Here is a 21,620-nt window from a genome sequence, read left to right as displayed (position 1 = left end):
GCATATAAACAGTACCTTGAAGAACTCTAAATGGACTTGGATTTGTTATGTTGTCTAGTGATCTATAACTGAACTTTGGGGACATCCCTATTGTCTACAGGTATGGGGACAAGAAGGATGAAAAAAATATGTTTTGCCCTTTTCCATCTGAAGTTTGATAACCACAAGAGGTACATAGCTAGTTGATTTAAGTGGTTATAGTGGTAATGAGGCCCATCTCTCAGATTTGATCCCTAGGCCAACTAAATATATTGATTTTTATTCAGAATGAGTCAGGCAAGAGAAGATACATCTTATTCTTGCTAAGAAAAAACTGTAAGGGCAGTAAACCATGTAGTGTTTTACGTCCTTTATATGTGGAGGCATATTATTATTCTTATCCCCTATGTTCATGTTGTTAAAGTAATATGAAAAAAAATTAAATTATAAAAGTGGTGGGTAGAAAAAGAAGAAAAATATGTAAGACTTCAGAACACATTTTATGTTTTGAGTTTATAATTGTGGGTTAAAAAAATTCCTTAGCTATAAAAAGTGAGTCTGTTTTAAATAGTCTAATTAGGCAATCAGTTGTGTTGCTTATCTGCATTCACAAAGAGCAAATGGAAAACCGGAAGTGATTACATGTTGCTTAATTAGTCCAATTCAACACCTGCTTAAGACTTTCTGGCTCAGCAAAGTCTTGGCTCCTCAAAATCACCAGCACATTGCTAAAAATATAATTTTTTGAAAGGTAAATATTTAATTTAAAAACTATTGAGGGGCGCCTGGGTGGCTCAGTCTGTTGAGCATGGGACTTGGCTCAGGTCATGATCTCGTGGTCTGTGAGTTCCAGCCCAGCATCGGGCTCTGTGCTGACAGCTCAGAGCCTGGAGCCTGCTTCCCTTTCTGTGTCTCCCTCTCTCTCTGCTCCTCCCCCGCTCATGCTCTGTCTCTCTCTCTCTCTCTCTCTGTCTGTCAAAAATAAACATTAAAAAAAAAAAACTATTGAACTATTTTCTATACTGTATGAAAAAGTAAAGAGAAATGTGAACTATGCTTTCTTAAAATGAAAAAATCAGAAATTAAGTCATTTAATGGTATTCTGCAGGTATATTCAGTTTGGAAGTTTATGAAAACATATTATGAGAAAAAAAGGGGAATAGCTAAAGAAAATTATAAGAAATTTCATAAACTACTTCAGTAAAACACTGGAGTTGTCACCTGGGGATCAACATTAATATTAAATTAATATTTGTCCATTTATTTAGTCTATCTCAGTGGATACAGGGAATACATTTCAAATATTTATATATAAAGCTCATCATGAACTACAAGTTAAAAACTTTATTTTATTAGCATATAGAATGTAAGAGTTTGTAGTTAAAAACTTTATTTTATTAGCATATAGAATGTAAGAGTTTAAGATAACTTAGGGATAATTTTTCATTTAGAGCTGAAAAAAAGAGTTCCAAAGAAATTAATTGACCTCATTATTACAAACTAATAAGTGATTGGTCTGGGCTCAAGTTCAAGTAGTCTGACCTCATATCCGAGACTTTCCCATCGTGGTTGTGTGTTCACTATTTTTTTTTTTTTTTTGGAGCATCTCCTTTGTTACTGAGATAAGTGCCTTAAATAAGTATCATATGTAAATCTCACCACATTCCTATGAGGTGTATATTATTACCTTCAATTTTAAAAATAGGAAACAGAGTCTCTGATTTAGTGATTTCTCACCCAAAGGAATGGCAGTCTCCAAAACCTGTATTCTTTCCACTGCCCCATGCCGCTGCCTTTGATGACATTTCATTCTGCAGTATTGCTTTAGTACTGATCATCTAGACCCCATTCTGCAATTTCAAAAATGCTAATACACTTTTTAAAGAGAAATAGTATTCTGAATTGGAAAATGAGCTCCTTTCTTTCTTGTAAATTGCCCAAATAAAGGTTTACAAGAAGAATCTTGACAGGATAATTACATCCTGCTCATTTTCCCCTTTATTTAATCTACAATTCCCTAGAACCTTGAAGTCTTTTAGAAGTGATGCTTCAGAACTGCAGCTAGACAGTGTAGCAGTGCATTCAGGTGGAAGGCTGGCATTCTATCCATAGAGACATGACCCTACAGTAAAATGTCAGTGTGGCTTTGTTTCAAGTCATTGGCATTGTACCAGTGATTTTTAGTTTAATGGGAGAATAATAATATATACTTACATGATAAAATTAGAAAATGTCATTAGATGATATAATTATTTCTTTGAAAAAGAAGGGAACATTTTCAAAAAGGGGATGCCATGCATACCACAATGAAATTGTATGGCAACATTTATTTTCTAGGTATAAAAGACAGTTGATTTTGCTTTTAGAATTTTATACTGTATATAAAATGAGGCAGATATGTGTTGAACATTATTTTAGGGGAATAACTGCCAATGTCAGACAAATTAAAATGAGAATTCTTCTTCTTCATTGGGCTTTATGACCTCTGGCAGGCAAATTTCTCAGTGCTTCAGTGTCCTTTTCTGCATAATAAAGATGCTACTTTAATTTCCTCATTTTCATGGACATATTCTGTGTGTGTAAAAAGCTGGGCATATCTAGAGAGCACTTGTTTAGGGTTCTGTTAAGGAAAGAACAAGGTGGCATTATTAATCATGATTTGTTTTGATTCTAGAAACTAATCAACTATAAAAAAAATGAGATTTTGGTGGGATTATTTTGCTTTTTGTTTTTGGAAGAGGCTGTTTTAAAGTATGCTAGTGGGGCAACATTATTTTCGTAGAACTCAGAAGGTTTTGTATTAAATGTATTATCCCCCAGGGGCTTGCGTGTATCAATCACTTTATATGAGACTACTAATGTTGGTTCTGTTCCAAGAAAAACTAATGGCTTATGTATTTTTTTCATTTTAGTGTTAATTCCAAATATTATATTTTTTAGTTTACCAAGAATGTTTATCAGTAGTTACAAAAGATAGCTTGAAATTTACATTTTAAATATATCACAGTTACCAGGATCTAGAATTTGATACAGTATTTTTTAAATATATGTCACATGACAAAACTATAAAAATCAAGGTAGCATGGTAGGAATCGTAGCCTATATTTTATTTTCTGTGTGTGTGTGTGTGTGTGTGTGTGTGTGTGTGCGCGCGTGCATGCAGGAAAAAAGAATGCAGAGGGGCGAGAGAGAAAGAACGGATAAATTTAATGGCTATTACAAAAAGTTTGAGAAAATGTACAAATCATTTTTATTTCATAAGATGAGTTTATATCCCTACTTTCTTGCTGGAGAAATTTATTTAAACACATTTAAAGTATTAAGTAAAAATAAAGAAATTAATACTATGTATGTTTGCTTCTGAATAGCCTGATCATTTGATTCTCTTCTTTTTTATTGTTAACTGAATATCATCATAATTTATGCTAAAATCTCCTGGTCTATGTTAGAATTTGGGTTTTTCATTTTTTTAGTTTACTGCAAGATTTCTTTGTTTTTGCATTATTAATTTTGAAAGTTGCTTCCGGGACAACTATTAAGTTTAGCATATGAAATAAGAAGAGACAGTATGTTGACAGAGTAATCAAATCACCTGTGTTGCAACTTTGATTTCATTGGTGCTCTTAGACTTCCTCATTAGAAGTGTTGAGTCCAGGAATCCTGTTATCTTTTTTGTCATCTCCAATATTTTCTGTGCGTGGTTAATCTATTTCTGAATAACTTTTTCTGATTTCTCAAACTCATTACTATGTTTTTCTGTACTGAGTATTCAAGCTGATTGACACTCCCCCCAAATGTCTAGAGTGCTGATTCAGTGACAGAGGCAGGTGTAGTAGCTTGTGTCTAACTATCAGACCTATCTGTGCGGTGGTGTTTTGTGTTCACATATACAGTGGGTTTTGCTTATCATTTGGTCTAAAGGAAAGAGATAATTTAAGATGCTTGTGAGTGACAGAAGAAGATGCATCTTGGCGGGAGCTTGGTGCAAATTTTAGTAGGTAGAAAATCTGGCTGACAGTGAGGTGCACTGGGGCAAGAGGTACTGAGGGAAATATCCTGACATTTGGGATATCTTCAAGCAAATGGACAGTACTTCCTTAAAGTGCTTTCAAATTGAAAAGTAGGAGGGCAAATATTTGTCTTATAACTTTGTTCCGGTTATTCACCACCAAATGTAGTTTACTTCTTTAAGAGCTAAACAAAATATTCAGATGAAGTTCTCACAGGTAACAGATATCATACCTGCCTCCTCCTTAAATCATGTAAGAGTAAAGTTGACAAGGAGCATTTAATGAGAGTCTTTGTAGACACAGTGGGTTACAAAACTAATGATTATATGTACCTTATCTATAGACTTATTTAATGATATCTGTGCTAATGTCACAGTTTATTAAAGGCATTAATTGGCTTCCTTGAAATTTCATGTTTAATAATTCTTTGATTCACTCAAGTTGGATCTTAACCTGAGAAAAACTTTGAGCACTGACTTGAAAAACTTTACATATGTGATTTTAATCTCTGTGCTGTTTTCTGTTATGAGAAATATACAATTGAGAGTCAATTTAGTTATTCCTAGGTCATTGAAATGTTTTGAAGAATGGCTTCTCAGAACTGTAGAAGAAAAAGAACTTGGCTCTTTTAATTAAGTAATCAATTAATTAATTGCTTAATTTTTTTTGATAAAGAGAGTCGGGGAGGGGCAGAGAATCTCAAGCAGGCTCAATGCTCAGTGTAGACCATGTGAGATCAGGACCTGAGCCGAAATCAAAAGTTGGATGTTAACTGACTAAGCCAAACTTTCTCGTATGGAAAATGGGAGCTTGTATCCGATAATTCAAAGAAAGAAGTATGTAAAAAAACTGCATGAAAAGCATAAAACTGAAACCTAAAGTTTTATCTACCAAATGTTTAAGTAGAAATGTTGTAACAGTATCCAAAAACAGTATACACACACACACACACACACACATTTGTATGTGTATGTGTCTGTGTGTATGTATATATTTATAGTGTATGTTATTTATTTTTCTAAATAAATGTGCATTCCTAAACTAATATAATACATGTATTATATACATAACCAGATTTTTTTAAAACAACGATGTAAACTTGTAAAAACAGCATTTTATTTTAACTATAAATAATATGGTGTTATAGTTAGTTTTAGCTGCTGTAACAGATCAACCTTAAAAAAATCTCAGAGGCTAAATGTAATAGAAGTTTTCATCTCATTACATAAGACCCAACGGATCTTTCTGTTCCATGGGTCTCTCTCCTCCAAGGGCAATCTTACATTCCTTGGTTCCTCCCATCTTGTGGCTTTATCCTTCTTCAAAACCTGGTTTGAACATTGTTGACTTGAGGGAATAAACCTGGAGGAGGATTTTAGCAGAGCAGACTGAGAAGAGCACACACCACTGATTCTCACATTCTTTTGTCTAGAATTCAACTGACCACATCAAATCCAAGGGAAGCTGTGAAATAGTGTCATCTTGTGACCAGAGAAAAGAGAAATAGGTTTGGAAGCACCTATCAGTCTTCTCCATTAACAATGATAAAAATAATATATAAATCATATTATTTCTCACTAAAAATACATATATAATATATAATCAAAATGGCTAAATATACTGTAAGCTTAACTTTTTAAAAAAGTTTTGCAAATCACATTTGCTTTAGACCATCATTAGCTAATATCTCAAGGAAACTGGGATGAGATTCATCATTAGCAATGACAGATGTAAATGCATATGATTTAACTTGCAGCTCTGATGTGATTTTCTTTTCCTCAGGCTCATATGTAGCTGACAGAAATCTAGTATTAAGAGTGGGGGAGGGTCAGCTCTTTATTTTCTTATAATTCACTCATGCTTGCATTTTTAGTACTATCTCAAGCTCTGGTTTCTTTGTAAGAGTCTTTGTAAGTCTCTGGTGCATTTTGTGTGTGTGTGTGTGTGTGTGTGTGTGTGTGTGCGCGTGCGTGCACGCGCGCGCACGTGTGTGTTTGAAAATCAGTTAATATAATCCTCAAATCTCACCAGGTCTACATTAAAATGAAAGGCTACTAATACCAATTCCTTGGATTTGTGAACCCCTATCCTTCCCTCAAGATAACCCATTTATCAAACGTGGCTCAAGACCATCTGATGTATGGATGGGTAGCGGTGCTAGTGTAAGTCCTTATACGAAACATTAATCTGGCTTAATTTTGAAGGAAAAAATATGATAAAAACAGAGAGGAAGGGAAGCCATAAAATACTCTTAAGTACAGAGAACAAGCTGAGGGTGCTGGAGGGAGGTTGCTGGGGGTGGGGGGGGGGGATGGGTTAAATGGCTGATGAGCCTCCTTAGGGAGGGCACTTTTCCCGATGAACACTTTTCCCGGTGTCATTTGTAAGAGATGAATCACTGGGTTCTACTCCTGAAGCCAAGACACACTGTATGCTAACTAACTTGAATTTAAATAAAAAAAAATATTTTTAGACAAAAAACAATATAGAGTCCTGATAGTTTTCTTGCATCCCACTTTTTGTCCATCATTCCCTATAGACTGTGGACATTGTTGGAGTCTACTAATCTTAAAGAAAGAAAATATGGAATCAAATGTCTTTGTCAATCAAAGACTGTAGTAAAAAGACTTGATGGATTTAGAGGGAATGGAGGTTTTGGTCAGCTGACTCCTTTAGCTAACATACTGTTGGCTGAAAAATATTTTTTGTCTATTGTGGTTTCAGATATGTTTCTACTCTGTCTTGGAACAGTCTAGTTTCATTTTGTTTCATTTTATTTTAACCTTTGTAAATGCAAAGTAATGAATCATGGTCATAGTTTAGTCATTCTTTTATTTTTGGTGACATTCAAAACAGCATGGGATTTCCTCAGATGGATAACGATAGTTAAAATATTTAGGACTTTTAAAAACAGAAATGCCTTCTTACTCAAAATCCCCAACTCTGATGCTCTTTCAGTGAATGTCTGGCATTGTTTCAGTGCCTTAATTTTGAGCTTAGTTTTTCATTGGCTGTAAATAGACACTGAAAGTTTTGCAGTTTCTAGGAGTAGATCCTTTAAATAATTTTGTATCTTGTGATTATTTGCTTTATCATATTTTATCAAATCAAAGATACCATTAATTAAAAGATATATATTTAAGTGCTTCTAAGAAAAGAAATAAAATACTATCAAATATGTCTTTTAAAGTGACATAGATTGTAGGACTCATCCTTGTTTCTGATATTGTAAAAGTGTGGGAAAACAGGCATATTTAGAATCAACAGAATGCAATATTTAAGCAAAGATACAAGGAGACTTCACAGGATAAAAGGTAATTGAAGGTTAATATACCTTAAAGGAAAGTGATTTTTTAAAAAAGCAATGTAGATATAAGTACAAATAAGAGCAAAGGCTCAGAATAATACAGTAATAATAATTATCAAGTCATATTTCTTCTAGCAAGGACCACAAATTTGGATTTAACTTTTTGATGCCAAGGCAAAATGGTAACATTAATTTATTATATAATTTAATGTCCATAAAATAAAGTCAAGCCAGTTTTTAAGGAGAAACTGCAATATTCTTGGTACGAGAGTCATACAGAAGTTTCTGTATAGTATGGAGAATATCTTCCATCAATAACCCTGCAGTATACAAAGTGAGTTCCTAAAACTCTTCATGGTAGTATTTCCCTATCGAGGTACGTGATATCACCCCCATGCAGTAAAAACAATTCTACCAGTCTCCAGTATAGTACGATTTCTCTCTTTGCTTTTCTGCTTTAATTTAGAATGGTTGTGATTTTATTACAGGTGGAGAGAGAATGGACAGAAGTTCCTTCAAGCAAACTAGATGCTATTTCTCTCAGACAAGTTTTTGGAAGGCAATGAATCTAGATCATACTCCCCAGAGGTTATGAGAAATGGAGCTCCCCTGGGCTCCTACTTAAATATGAAACAGCATGCCTTTAATAGAGAGTGGGGAAAATGTTAGTTTAACATCCTTTAAAGAAAATTCAGTTTTTCATGAAGAACATATACCAAAAGAGAAGACTACCCTATTTCATCTTGGCTTACAGACACTACTGAGATACTTCTTAGAAAAAGTTTGAATTACTTAAGTACAAGATGAATTGATGATCTAGCTAGCACTCAATTGTATTACTTTATAAATAGCAGCCACTGAAGTCTAGAAGAAAATGTAATATAGGGATATTTTGGTTCTAAAAAATACCTGACACGCTACTATAGAATGTCTGTTTGGGGTTAATATCTGATTCTACTTTTTGGTATCACATACTTGAAAATAAAATATTGGGGAAATGTGTGCCAAAACAACTGAGTGAGAAGGTTTGCCTTGTGATTTTATTTAAAAGTTGAAGGTGAGTCTACAAACAATAATTTAAATGGAACACATTATATAGGCTGTCTTTATAGCAATAATTAACTAGTAGTGGTTCAGGTCTCTTTCAGAGTAAATAAATAAATTCTTATCTTCCAAGTTTAAGAATGCTTGTTTCCAGGTGTCAGTATCAGTGAATGTGTATCTGAATTCTGCATTGTCAATATCAAATACCAGTGGGGAAATTTCAAAAACAGACAATAATTCTCTATTTTACATAAATTGTTTGTGTATTGTTAAAGATTGTTATTTTGGATTCTGACTTTTGAAGCTGTGGAATTATCAATAACTTTTTTTTATGATTTAATTATCTTTCTCTAAAATGGGGTGTAGAGTTGTTTTGGGGAAGAAAGACCACTTCAACAAGAAATTCTAGTGTAATAGTTTGTAAGACACGAAAATATTACTGTAGATATTACATGGCTACAATAAGTCCTGTATTATCAAGGTCTTTTCCCCCAGAACTAGTCTCACTTTGCTGGGCTCTGTTTCTTTCCGGTGTGCATAATGTCCACATACCTTACATGTTGTGGAGATTCTATGCTAAGAAATAACTTCTAGTAGAGTATACCACAAGGTGACCATATATCTCTTCATATATTTTATAAGGAAAAGCACAAGCCATATTTAGGCTTACTCTATAATTGTTAAATTAATAATAAGCCAGGTTATGAAGGAATAATTCAAAGAAAATGCCATTTTGACTCATTAGTTGGCAGTTCTTAAAACCTGATCTAAGATTTCTCTGAGAAGATTCATGTTATCAAATGTATTACCATTTGCACGCTTAACTTACTCCTATCTTTAAAAAAATTTTTTTAAATGTTTATTTATTTTTGAGAGAGAGAGAGAGAGAGAGAGAGAGAGAGAGAGAGAGAGAGAGAACGATCAGGGAAGGGACAGTGAGAGAGAGACTCACAAAATCCAAAGCAGGCTCCAGGCTCTGATCTGTCAGCAGAGCCTGAAGTGGGGCTCAAACCCACAAACCATGAGATCTTGACCTGAGCTGAAGTCAGATGCCCAACTGAGTCATCCAGTTGCCCCAACTTTCTCCTATCTTAAGTTAGGTTTTTTTCTTTTAGGAATTTTTCATTTATTTTCAGTTGCTCCTGGAATAAATAATTTGTTTTTGATAATTTTGTTTTCAAACATTTTGCCTCACAAAGTTCTTGATTTTTTAAAATATGAAATGTATTGTCAAATTGGTTTCTGTACAATACCCAGTGCTCATCCCAACAGGTGCCCTCCTCAGTGCCCATCACCCACTCTCTCCTCCCTCCCACACCCCATCAACCTTCAGTTTATTCTCAGTTTTTAAGAGTATGTTATGGTTTGCCTCCTTCCCTCTCTGTAACTTTTTTTTCCCCTTCCCCTCCTCCATGGTCTTCTGTTAAGTTTCTCAGGATCCACATAAGAGTGAAACCATATGGTATCTGTCTTTCTCTGTATGGCTTATTTCACTTAGCATCACACTCTCCAGTTCCATCCACATTGCTACAAAAGGCCATATTTCATTCTTTCTCATTGCCATGTAGTATTCCATTGTGTATATAAACCACAACTTCTTTATCCATTCATCAGTTGATGGACATTTAGACTCTTTCCATAATTTGGCTATTGTTGAAAGTGCTGCTATAAACATTGGGGTACAAGTGCCCCTATACGTCAGCACTCCTGTACCCCTTGGGTAAATTCCTAGCAGTGCTATTGCTGGGTCAAAGGGTAGATATATTTTTAATTTTTTGAGGACCCTCCACACTGTTTTCCAGAGCGGCTGCACCATTTTGTATTCCCACCAACAGTGCAAGAGGGTTCCCGTTTCTCCACATCCTTTCCGGCATCTATAGTCTCATAGACCAATGGAATAGAATAGAGACTCCAGAATTGGACCAACAAATGTATGGCCAACTAAGCTTTGACAAAGCAGGAAAGAATATCCAATGGAAAAAAGACAGTCTCTTTAACAAATGGTGCTGGGACAACTGGACAGCAACATGCAACATGCAGAATGAAGCTAGACCACTTTCTTACACCATTCACAAAAATAAACTCAAAATGGATTAAAGACCTGAATGTGAGACAGGAAACCATCAAAACCCCAGAGGAGAAATCAGGAAAAAACCTCTCTGACCTCAGCTGCAACAATTTCTTACTTGACACATCACCAAAGGCAAGGGAATTAAAAGCAAAAATGAACTATTGGGACCTCATGAAGATAAAAAGCTTCTGCACTGTAAAGGAAACAATCAGCAAAACTAAAAGGCAACTGATTAAATGGGAAAAGATATTGGCAAAGACATATTGGACAAAGGGCTAGTATTCAAAAATCTATAAAGAACTCCCCAAACTCCACACCTGGAAAACAAATAATCTAGTGAAGAAATGGACAGAAGACATGAATAGACACTTCTCTACAGAAGATATCCAGATGGCCAGCAGGCACAGGAACAGATGCTCAACGTCACTCCTCATCAGGGAAATACAAATGAAAACCACACTCAGATATCACCTCACACCAGTCAGAGTGGCTTAAATTGATTTTTTTTAAGCTACAGTAGTCATCACAGCCCTCTTTTACTGTAGCTGAGTAATTATTACCAGTGAAGTACTCCAGAGAGATGGCAACAGTAGAATTCACAAAGACTTACTACTCCTGTCTGCAAAGTGCATGAATCCAGCAAAAAAATGCTCAAGTTGCCATTTTTATTTCCAGCTCTTGGTTCAGTCTTATTGGTTTTCTGGAGAGTTCCAACGATTGTTTGATTCCTAGTATTCATATTTGTATAATCTTACTTTTCCAAGTTCTTTGTGATTATGCCATAGAGATCACCTTTCAATCAAGAGTCAGTTGGTCAATTCATTGACAAGCTGTTTTTGAGGACTCGTGGTATATCATGGCAGGCAAAATAGGAGAAAGAGTTTACCTGTTGCAAGTCATTCCTTCACCTCTCACTTTTTTTTTGCTTCAAATAGACTACTGTTTCTGAAAGTAAGGTCCATAATCCATATATATATCATAATTTCATGTGGTGAATGCAAAATTCCTTATCCCAGACCTCCCTGAGCAGAAACACTGTAAAATCTAAACATTTGCCTTCTATCAGGCATGTTGGTGATTCTTAGGCATGATCAAGTCTGAGAATTGTTGTCCTAAAATTCAGTGCTTCTCAGATTTTAATGTGCATATAAATTACTCGGGGATCTTGTTAAAATGCAGGAATGGAGGGCCTACTTTCAGGACATTGGATGATGAGCAGCCTATACGAGCCTGGCTCTCATGGTTTTATACTCAGATCATACCATCAACACATCTGGAAATAATGGTGCCCATCCACTGGCTATTGCTAATGTTTTCCATTGGCCAGGGTCCATCGGGACCATCATTATGTCAAGGTCATAGGAGCTTTGACCACTATATCCTTATGTACCAGCTGAAGGATTTCTTCTCTAATGAGAGGCAAGAACATTAAAGAAACATTGTAAGTAGAGCTAGAGAGAAGTTGAGTTATCCTTCTAGGCTAAGGTTGAATACCCTACAGAAAGGCCTTCTGGATGTATCCAAAAGGCGAGTTATAGGAATGGTGGTAGCAGAATACATTTCCTAACATAGGAGGGAGGGAGATGAAGATAGGTACAGAGAGAAATAAGTTTAATGATAAGGTCCTTTTTAAAGCTACTGAAACTTGGAGAAGATTATTGCTAAGAGAATTAGCCAAGAGATATTTCCAGGAGGAAGGAAAATTAAGTCAATAGCACTAAATGTGGCAGAATGGTATGATGCAATAAAAATGATTATATTTTGGAAACTTATTGATTACCTTAGCAAGAGATCAGTTTAAGAGGACTCTGCTACAGGAGGTGTGGGAATAAAAGCAAAACTTGGCTGAGAAATGAGTGGAAAGAGAAAAATGAACACTTTAAATATATGCTCAAAAAATTGGCAGTGACTAATGAAATCTCAACTCTCTAGCTTGGCTTTCAGAGTCTTTCAAAGTTTGTTCCACCACATCTGTCTAACTTTACTTCCTATATCATTCATACACAACTTTTTTTCCCAAGGAGAACTGGTCTCTTTACTGCCTTGGAAACATTCCAATTCTATATGTGTCAATATTCATGCTGTTACTCCTAGTCTCTGTTGCTGGATAGAACTTTATGTTTTTTTCTTTTGTTTTCTTTTCTTTTGTTTTGTTTTCTTTTCTTCTGTTTTCTTTTCTTCTTTCTGTTGCACAAGAAATGTACTCACAAATTGTTAGAAAGGAAAGGAGAGATTTGGGATCTTATATGACTCTTGGCTTGGATAAAGTTGGTGTGGGGATTAGAGAGAGTGCCTGGTGGGTAGAAGGAGGTATAACGTTCAACAGGAATTTCCATAAAATAGCCATCTCTTAAAAGATTGCCCTAGACACTTAATAGTTGGTAAGTATCAGCTACTCAAGACTTAGTTTCAGTCTGGATATCGGACAGATACCTGCAGCCTCAGAGGTCATTGGGCTTCCTCTGTGATCACCACCTTTTGACCAGAATGTGTCCCTGCTGCTTCTGACCTCTCTAAGGCATCCAGTCACAGATTCCATTACATTCTTACATTGAAACTGAATGCAACATTGGCTTGCATTGGTCGTTTGGATACTCCCCAACTTACTGGAGAGGTAGTGGAGGCATCTGTGAGATTAAATAGTACTTGTGTTCATTAAAAACTTTCTGATTCATGTTCTTTAGTACATATCAGTTCTTCATGAGTAAGCAATAAATTCCTTTATTATTCTTATTTTAATCATAGAAGAATACCATTATATGGAAACCCTAAGCCCTGCGATTTTGTTAATTACAATACATTTACAATACTTTTGTCTTCCCTTTATACTAATCTGATACAAAAAGTCCTGGCATGTTTATTCAGCTTTGAGACCCTTGAACACATCAGATGTCATAAGACATTGCAGAATGGTAGGATAAAATCATTTGTTAACATTTCCCTAACATTGATAAATACATTTTTATATTAAGATATTTAAATAATGCAATTGAATGAAAAGATAACAGTAGGATACAAATAACACACGTGGACAATACCGAGACAAATAGAGAAAATGAATATATTTTAAGATTATTTTATTCCTTAACAGCCTCTCATTCAGTTATAAAGTAAGACTAGAAGAAACTACTGAGTTCTAAAGTTCTAAAGATAGGAGCACCTGGGTGGCTCAGTCAATTAAATGTCCAACTTTTGGCTCAGATCATGATCTCGCGCTTTGTGAATTTGAACTCCGCATAGAGCTCTGTGCTGATAGCTTGGAGCCTGGAGCCTATTTCAGATTCTGGGTCTGCCTCTCTCTTTCTGCTCCTCCCCCACTCACGCTCTCTCTCTCTCTCTCTCTCTCTCTCTCTCTCTCTCTCTCAGAAATAAACAAACATTCAAAAAATAAAAATAAATAAAGTTCTAAAGATTTAGTGTCGAGAACAGGAATAATTTAGCCTTTAATTTTATGTGAACTTGAGGAAGTTATTTTTCCTATCATGATGCATCTCTAAGCCTCATTTCCTCATCTGTAAAATACCAGAGTAGAACCGACATAGATGGGCTTTAACTTTCACAATTTTAAGTGTAAATATATGTACAGGTCAAGAAGAATACAAGCGTATAACATCAAGGTGAAAAACGACAGCTTCAAGTAGGAGAAAAGAAAAATGCAATAGTGTAGCGTGCCATAGATTCTTAGTGGGCAGGCGGCAGCAGCGGGGGGCGGGGGGAGGCAGTTAAGAAAGAACAGTCATCTAGTAGGAGAGTAGGACTGAATCAGAGAGTTTGCATAGTGTGGCTAGGCTGAAAATTCCCAAGAATAGTATAATCCTTAGAAGGGTAGCCTTCACCTTCTTATGTACTGTTAGATCTAAACTACTTTTGTTGTGTCCATCCCAAACGTGATATACTGGCCAAAAAGTGAGCAGTGAGTGTCCTGCATATGCACACCCTAAATAACTTTTCTATCCAATTTAATATAAGCATTTTGACTTTCATTTGGAAAGGGAACTGAACTGAATGAAGAGGAATTGTCTTGGATTTCTGGCTGACTTACTATATATCTGGAGTTCCACTGGTAGAATGATATAGGAATAAATGACATCTTAACATTTTTGTTTTTCCACCCAAGAAAATGGTATGTCTCACTATTATTCAAGTTGCCTTTTCTGTTCTTCACTAAAATTGTTTACCATTTTTTCCATCTACGTTTTGTGTGATGGTTATCTCTGATAATATCAATTTATGATTAGGGGCTTCTGGGTGGCTCAGTAAGTTAAGCATCCGACTTCGGCTCAGGTCATGATCTCACAACTCACATTGGGCTCTGTGCTGACAACTCAGAGCCTGGAGCCTGTTTCACATTCTGTGTCTCTCTCTCCCTCTCTGCCCCTCCCCTGCTTGTGCTCTCTCTCTCTCTCTCAAAATAAATAAATATTTAAAAAACCAATTTATGATTATTGTGAATAGGATATTTAAAACTACATTTTTTATTTGCTACTGCTGTAATATTAGATTTTTTTATTGTTTATCTAGTATTTAGCCACCTTGTCCTTTGCTCTTAGAGTAATTCTAATAGTTGATCTTTTAATTCTTTTACGATATAGCCATATTATCTGTAGGTAGTAGCATAATTTAGTGTTCACCTTTCTGACATTTGTATCTTTTCTTTTTCTTTTTTTTTTAATCCAATTTGTTGACATTGTCCTCCAATAAAACACCAAATAACAATGGGGAGAGTTGACAATTTGTCTTTACTCCAAACTAAGTTAAGACATGAGAATTTATGGAGCCCATCACTTCCCCTGTATTTTTCTCTTTCATCTCATCATGGTCTTCTACTCGTGAGCAAATGAAAGCTTTGGACTGAATTGATTTGCTTCATTTGAAAGTAATCACACTTTTTCTTGGGAACTTCCTGGAAATGTTTCATGTTTCTTTTATTTACCATAGAAGTAACACTTTATACCGACTTGTTATTATGAGCATGCCTAAACTATGTTTATGCAGTAATGCATCATGCGATAACAGGAGAATTGAAATTTGTTTACCTTTATAGAGGATGAATCGATGATATAGTCATTTAGCTTTTGGTAGATTCACTATCAGCCTCTAGTCCCCCAAATTGTCAATATAGCTAAAGTTAACAGCTCCTTAGCCCCTCTGTTGTTCTTATTTTGAGAAGACTAAAGACATAGATCACAAAACTCAGAATTGCATGTAAAATTAAAATAGGAGTGAGAACAGGAGGATTTTCCTCTGATAATGAGCCTAGCCTAAATCAAATTTTTGAGGTGTTTGCAGCATTTGCTCAGGGGCTTCTGTGTTTATGTCCAGTATTGGCTGTTGGGGAGTTGAGGGTCCTGGAAAAGTAGTGTGTTACTGTTTTAGAGTGTATCCTTATTAAGGAGAACACTAAATAGTAACTTTTGTGACAGGCCATCTTTCCTCTGATGTTCTCCTCAGTGTGGGTGGAACTGAAAAGACTATAATGTTTTATGGACTACGTACACACTTTACAGCTAACTACCGTTATCTGACAGTCCTATTCTTAAATTTTTTTTTCAACGTTTTTTTTATTTATTTTTGGGACAGAGAGAGACAGAGCATGAACGGGGGAGGGGCAGAGAGAGAGGGAGACACAGAATCGGAAACAGGCTCCAGGCTCTGAGCCATCAGCCCAGAGCCCGACGCGGGGCTCGAACTCACGGACCGCGAGATCGTGACCTGGCTGAAGTCGGACGCTTAACGGACTGCGCCACCCAGGCGCCCCATGACAGTCCTATTCTTAATGAGGTTACCTTTCTTTTTTTGTCCAATGTTTGTATTTAAATGTCCTTATAGAGTTTCTCTTCAATTCACCATATCTAATTATTCAGCAATCTAAAGAGAGCTAAGGATGACAGTTCCCAATGCTACCTTCACCACGTCTTAAGTATTGGTTCTACTTGTTTTCATCATCTTAGCTCACATTTATTCGATACTTTTTTTTCCTTCTGGTGTTATCTCTTGCCCTCTAAACTTACTGGACTTTAACTGTGACTTTGACTAATCACTTTGTTTGCTCTTGGATTTGGAGTAAAATAGCAGAAACAACAGCATTTGGAACTTTTCTCTGGTCAAGCTTTCTTTGTTTTTTTTTTTTTAAGTTTTTAAAAATTTTTTTATTATTTTTTTTATGTTGCTAGAGAGACAGCATGAGTGGGGGAGGAGGGGAGGAGCAGAGAGAGAGAGGGAGAGAGAATTCCAAGCAGGCTCTGCACTGTCAGCATGGAGACCAGTGCAGGGCTTGAACCCACGAAACTGTGAGATCATGACCTGAGCCAACACCAAGAGCTGGACGCTTAACCGAGGCGCCACCCAGGTGCCCCTGGTCTAGATTTCTTGATAATCTCCAGCAAAATCTTGAATCTGCTAACCAGGGCAAATGTCAGTGAAAATAAACCACAGTGCCCACATTCTTATGAAGCTGATAAAAAATACAGAGGCCAAGATGACTCTCAACCTCACTGAACAGAATATGGAGCCAGTTGTATTCATTTTACTCCAAAACTTCTCACTCTGGTAGAAAGCAAAGGATCAGAAATTTATAGGAGATAAGTTGTTTAAAAGATACTAAAAGTTTTTCTAGCAAATTAAATGGCTCTAGTTATGTGCTGAAAGAAGTTTGGCAGTTGAGATATATATACAAATTATGATACTTAGAAAAGGAGTGATAATGAAAATCTAATTTCAAGTCTGGAGATTTTAGCTGGTTAACCAAATGTTGAGACTGAATCATTTGGTTCCCTCAGATCAAACTTACCATTTTGTTTTTATAAGATAAGATCAGAAATAGCAAAGCTCTTCAAAGTCCTTGGTAAGTGACATGTAAGTAATGGGTATTGATGGCCCACCCTTTATTAACTGCTTTTTCTCTTCTGCCCTGACTTTTGGGACTCAGGACTAGCTGTTGGTTCCCTTGAGTCAGTGCTCAGAGGCAGTTGAACATTGGCTCTCCTTTTCTTGCCTCCCTGAAGCTGATTACTCCTGTGTGCACTGTCTTCTCCATCTCTGAAAGCACAACCTTCAGTGAACTGGAAACCGAGCTACCAGAGGGTCTACTCTTCCAACTTATTCACATACTTTTTTTGTTTGTTTCTCTATGAAATAAATGGCTTTTTATTTATATGCTAATCCATATAATTACTTCCTTTCCTTCAGTTTAGGTGATGTGCTGTGCATTCATGATTCAATAAACAAGGGGTATTTAAAAATGATGAGATGATGATATGATGCTTCTAGACAATTGTGCAGAGTAGTTTTACAGTTTTTCTTTCATATTTAAGGTGACCACCCTTGTCAACACAAGCAACAAAGGCCCATCTGGTAAAAAGAAAGGGAGGTCAAAGAAAGCCCACGTTCTGGCTGCATCTGTAGAGCAAGCCACTCAGAATTTCCTGGATAAGGGTGAACAGATCGCTAAGGAGAGTCAAGATCTCAAAGAAGAATTGGTCGCTGCTGTAGAGGACGTACGCAAACAAGGTAGGAAGACTAATATTGTTCAAGAGGGATATATATTTAAGTGAAAACAATGGATTTATCTCTAGAATCAATGCATATTTGCTCAGGGGGGTGTGTTACGTGTTTCCTCAGTATCTGCGCTTGTCATTTTTTATATTTGCTGAAATTAGGTGCATAAACAAATAGATATGTTTTCTGTTGTGGCAGCATAGCACAGCTACAAACGCTTCCTGTCTGTGTTCCTTCCAAATTTTCCAGTTGTTTTCTCTTGTCAGATGAACATAGACTCTTGTGTTAAACTTAGGCTCTAGAGAGGACAGGATGAGAAAACCTCATACATACACAGTCACTGGGAACCCTGGATTTTAAAGATGAGGGAGGAGAGATTATAAAGCAGTGTAATAAAATTACTGTTGCTCTGTATGATTTCCAAATTTACATTTTCAGTTCACAGCTAGCTAGCTATCCATGGATCAATCAATTATATAGCTAGCTAGTTAGCTAAAATGCAATTGTTTTCAGCATATTTAAATTTTTTTCACTGTGGTACAATACAAGTAACATAAAATGTACCATTTTAACCTTTTTATAAGTGTATAGTTAGTAGTGTTAAGTATATTCACATTGTTGAGTAGCCAATCTCCAGAACTTTTTCATCTTATAATACTGAAACTCTATACCTACAAAACAATACTTCTTCATATCCTCATTGCCCTAGCCCATGGAAACGACTATTCTACTTTCCTTTTCTATGAATTTAATGACTCTAGATACATTATATAAGTGGGATCATTCAGTATTTTTGTGTGTGTGTGTGACTGGCTTATTTCACTTAGCATAATGTCCTCATGGTTCATCCATGTTGGAGCATGGGTCAGAATTTCCTTCATTTTTAGGATTGAAAATATTCTAGTATATGTATATAGTACCTTTATCTCTTCATCCACTGATAGACATTTGTATTTATTTCACCTTTTGGCTATTGTGAACAATTCTGCTATGAACATGAATATACAGATATCTCTTTATTTTAGTTCTTTTGGGTATATACCTCAAGGTGGAATTATTGGATTATATGGTAATTCTATTTTTAATTTTTGGAAGAACCTCCTTACTGTTTTCCATAGCAAAGGCACCTTTTTACTTTTCTACCAACAGTGCACAAGAGTTCCAATTTATCCATATCCTTGCCAATGCTTGTTTCCTTTTTTATAGTCTTCATAATGGACATGAGGTGATATCTTATTGTGTTTTTTTAAGTTCGTTTATTTATTTTGAGAGGGACAGAGACAGTGCAAGTTGGGGAGGTGCAGACAGAGAGGGAAACAGAGAATCCCAAGCAGGCTCTGCAGTGTCGGCACAGAGTCCTACACCAGGCTCAAACTCACGAAACTGTGAGATCATGACCTGAGGCTAAATTGAGTCAGATGCTTAACTGACTGAGCCACCCAGACACCCCTCACTGTGGTTTTGACTAGCATTTTTCTAATGACTACTTATATTGGGCATCTTTTCTTATGCTTCCTGGACATTTGTTTTTCTTCTTTGGAGAAAGGTCTATTCATGTCCTTTGCCTATTTTTAAATCAGGTTGCATTGTTGTTGACTTGTGAGCATTCTTTATATGTTTCAGATATGAACCCCTTATACAATATTGTTTTACAAACATGTTGTCCCTTTCTGTAGGTTACCTTTTTCATTCTGTTGATTATATTCTTTGATACACAGATTTTAATTTTCATGTGTCCTATTCAGACTCTTGGGTTGAAATGCTAAGGCACTGTGAAAGCAGAACAGATTACCCCCCAGCCTGGCCTCCCTCCTGCATTTCTTACCTCACTAAGAGCTCTACATATGTATCCAGTTACATACTGCAGAAATCTTGATATCATTATTGTTATTACTCTCTCTTTCCAAATTAGTCTATTGCAAAGTCACATAGATTTTTAACTCGAGAATATCTCTTAAATGGACCAATCCCTCTCTTAATTATTCAAAAGCACCATGTTTTACCTGCCCCTGGGCCTTTATACGTGCTGTCTTCTTTTACACAGTTACAGTTACAGATGGCTCATTCTGCACATTCCCTGTCCCAGGGAATGCTTTCCTGACACTCCTGTCTTACTTTTCTGTGGCTTTTTGCATAGGAGAGTTTAATATCTGTGGAGTAACTTGATTGATAACTTTCTACCCTGCCACACTACAAATGAATAAAGATCAAGACCAGACCATGTCTCTTTGACCGTTGCATGACCTGTGGTTCTTAGTAGTTATTAGACTTCAACAAATATTTGTTGACTAAATGAAGCAATAGAGGAATAAATGCTCTATCCCTTTTCTTCTTGTAAACCTGCCACTTTTTAAAATTCACAGATGGTTATTTAGTCCCTGGAAATACCCAACCCTCCTTCTACACCACTAGCATTCTTCATGCTGCCATCTTCTTCCCCATCTTCTCCCTGCTAAAAGTTAATTTCATTTACATTACACTAATGTGAATTGTTATTTAATATAAAATGTTAAATTTTATATACTTCATCTAATGTGGATGGAATATATTTATATATGTGCTTTAACAACATGAAAGCTTTCAAATTTTCAAGTGCTGTTGAAGACTAGTATTCCTTCTGAATTGCAAATGTACACTGTTTGTTTTCATGCATGCACAGCCTGGATACGTTTTTGGATTTTTTGTTTGTTTCTTTGTTTTTTGGCTTTGTTTGTTTGTTTGTTTACTTTTTTTTAAGGATGATTGCCATATAATAAATTGCATGCATTTAGAGTGCACAATTGTATAAGTTTTGGCAAACGTGTACACTGTAAAACTATTCCCACACTCAGGATAGTGAAACCTATCCCTAGTGGAAAGAGTTTTGATTGATTGGTCCCTACGATGGTTTCTCAAAGCATTTATCTTGCATGGTGATATATTTTTCCTTTTAGATTTCTCAACAGTCTCTTAGTTTTCCCTTATTTTTTCCTTGCAATTGACTTTTCACACATTCTGTATAAATTAATATTTCAGTTTTCTCAAAGCTTATATAAGAAATGCTATTTTTTTGGATATGATATAATAACGAACATGGTTCTCGGCCAGCCTGTCCAAGGGATATGAGAGTGAGAACTTTTAAAGATGCTAGTTTAGGACAGCTTACAGTGGTGGATCTCACAGAGGGTATTTTAAACTTTCTGTATATTATCCATTTCTTATTATAGAAAAATTATGCATCAGAAATGATGCCTATGTGTTAATTGTATAAAGCTCAGCTACCACATGTCCCTTCTGCTGAACAGTGTCAAATTTAAGGAAACAGTGCTATAGTCTGCAAAATAACAAACATTTTATAGTCAAAAGCTTCAGAAGTTTTCTTTTTTCTGTTTCTCTCATTATCAAATATCGCTCACTGTCAAATAGACTTCAGATAACTGTCATGTGTGAGAGATGCCTCTCACCCCTGACAATGAAGTCCTCGAGCTCTCTCCTTACATGCCTGCGCCCATGGGCTCTCCTGTCTGCTCTCTGCCCCTTCTCAGTCTTAGTATATAATCCCTGTAGCCTATCTGGCTTTGCTCATTTTCCCGTTGTCCCTATACCCAGATTTTATTCACAAATGAGAGCCTGAGTGAATTTTCAGAGAGGGTAAGGAGATCGAGGGGAATACTTAAGTATTAGAGGACTATTTAGTTATTGGAAACTTTGAAACATAGTATCTTTCCTTCCA

General features: G+C 35.9%; 1 protein-coding gene across 5 annotated transcripts in view; it reads left to right on the top strand.

The window, feature by feature from the left end:
• Nucleotides 1–21,620, top strand: part of CTNNA2 (catenin alpha 2) — a 1,118,632-nt gene that overhangs the window by 222,576 nt on the left and 874,436 nt on the right. For all 5 annotated transcript variants that reach the window (XM_040458373.1, XM_040458375.1, XM_040458374.1 and 2 more), the window contains exon 3: nt 17,725–17,920. In XM_040458373.1, the coding sequence (XP_040314307.1) occupies nt 17,725–17,920 (196 nt within the window). The remainder of the gene's footprint in view (nt 1–17,724; nt 17,921–21,620) is intronic.

This window comes from Herpailurus yagouaroundi, unplaced genomic scaffold (assembly GCF_014898765.1).
Source record: "Herpailurus yagouaroundi ecotype Mexico unplaced genomic scaffold, PumYag 221, whole genome shotgun sequence".
NCBI classification, from domain to species: Eukaryota; Metazoa; Chordata; class Mammalia; order Carnivora; family Felidae; genus Herpailurus; species Herpailurus yagouaroundi.
This window is presented reverse-complemented; position numbering and strand designations above follow the sequence as displayed.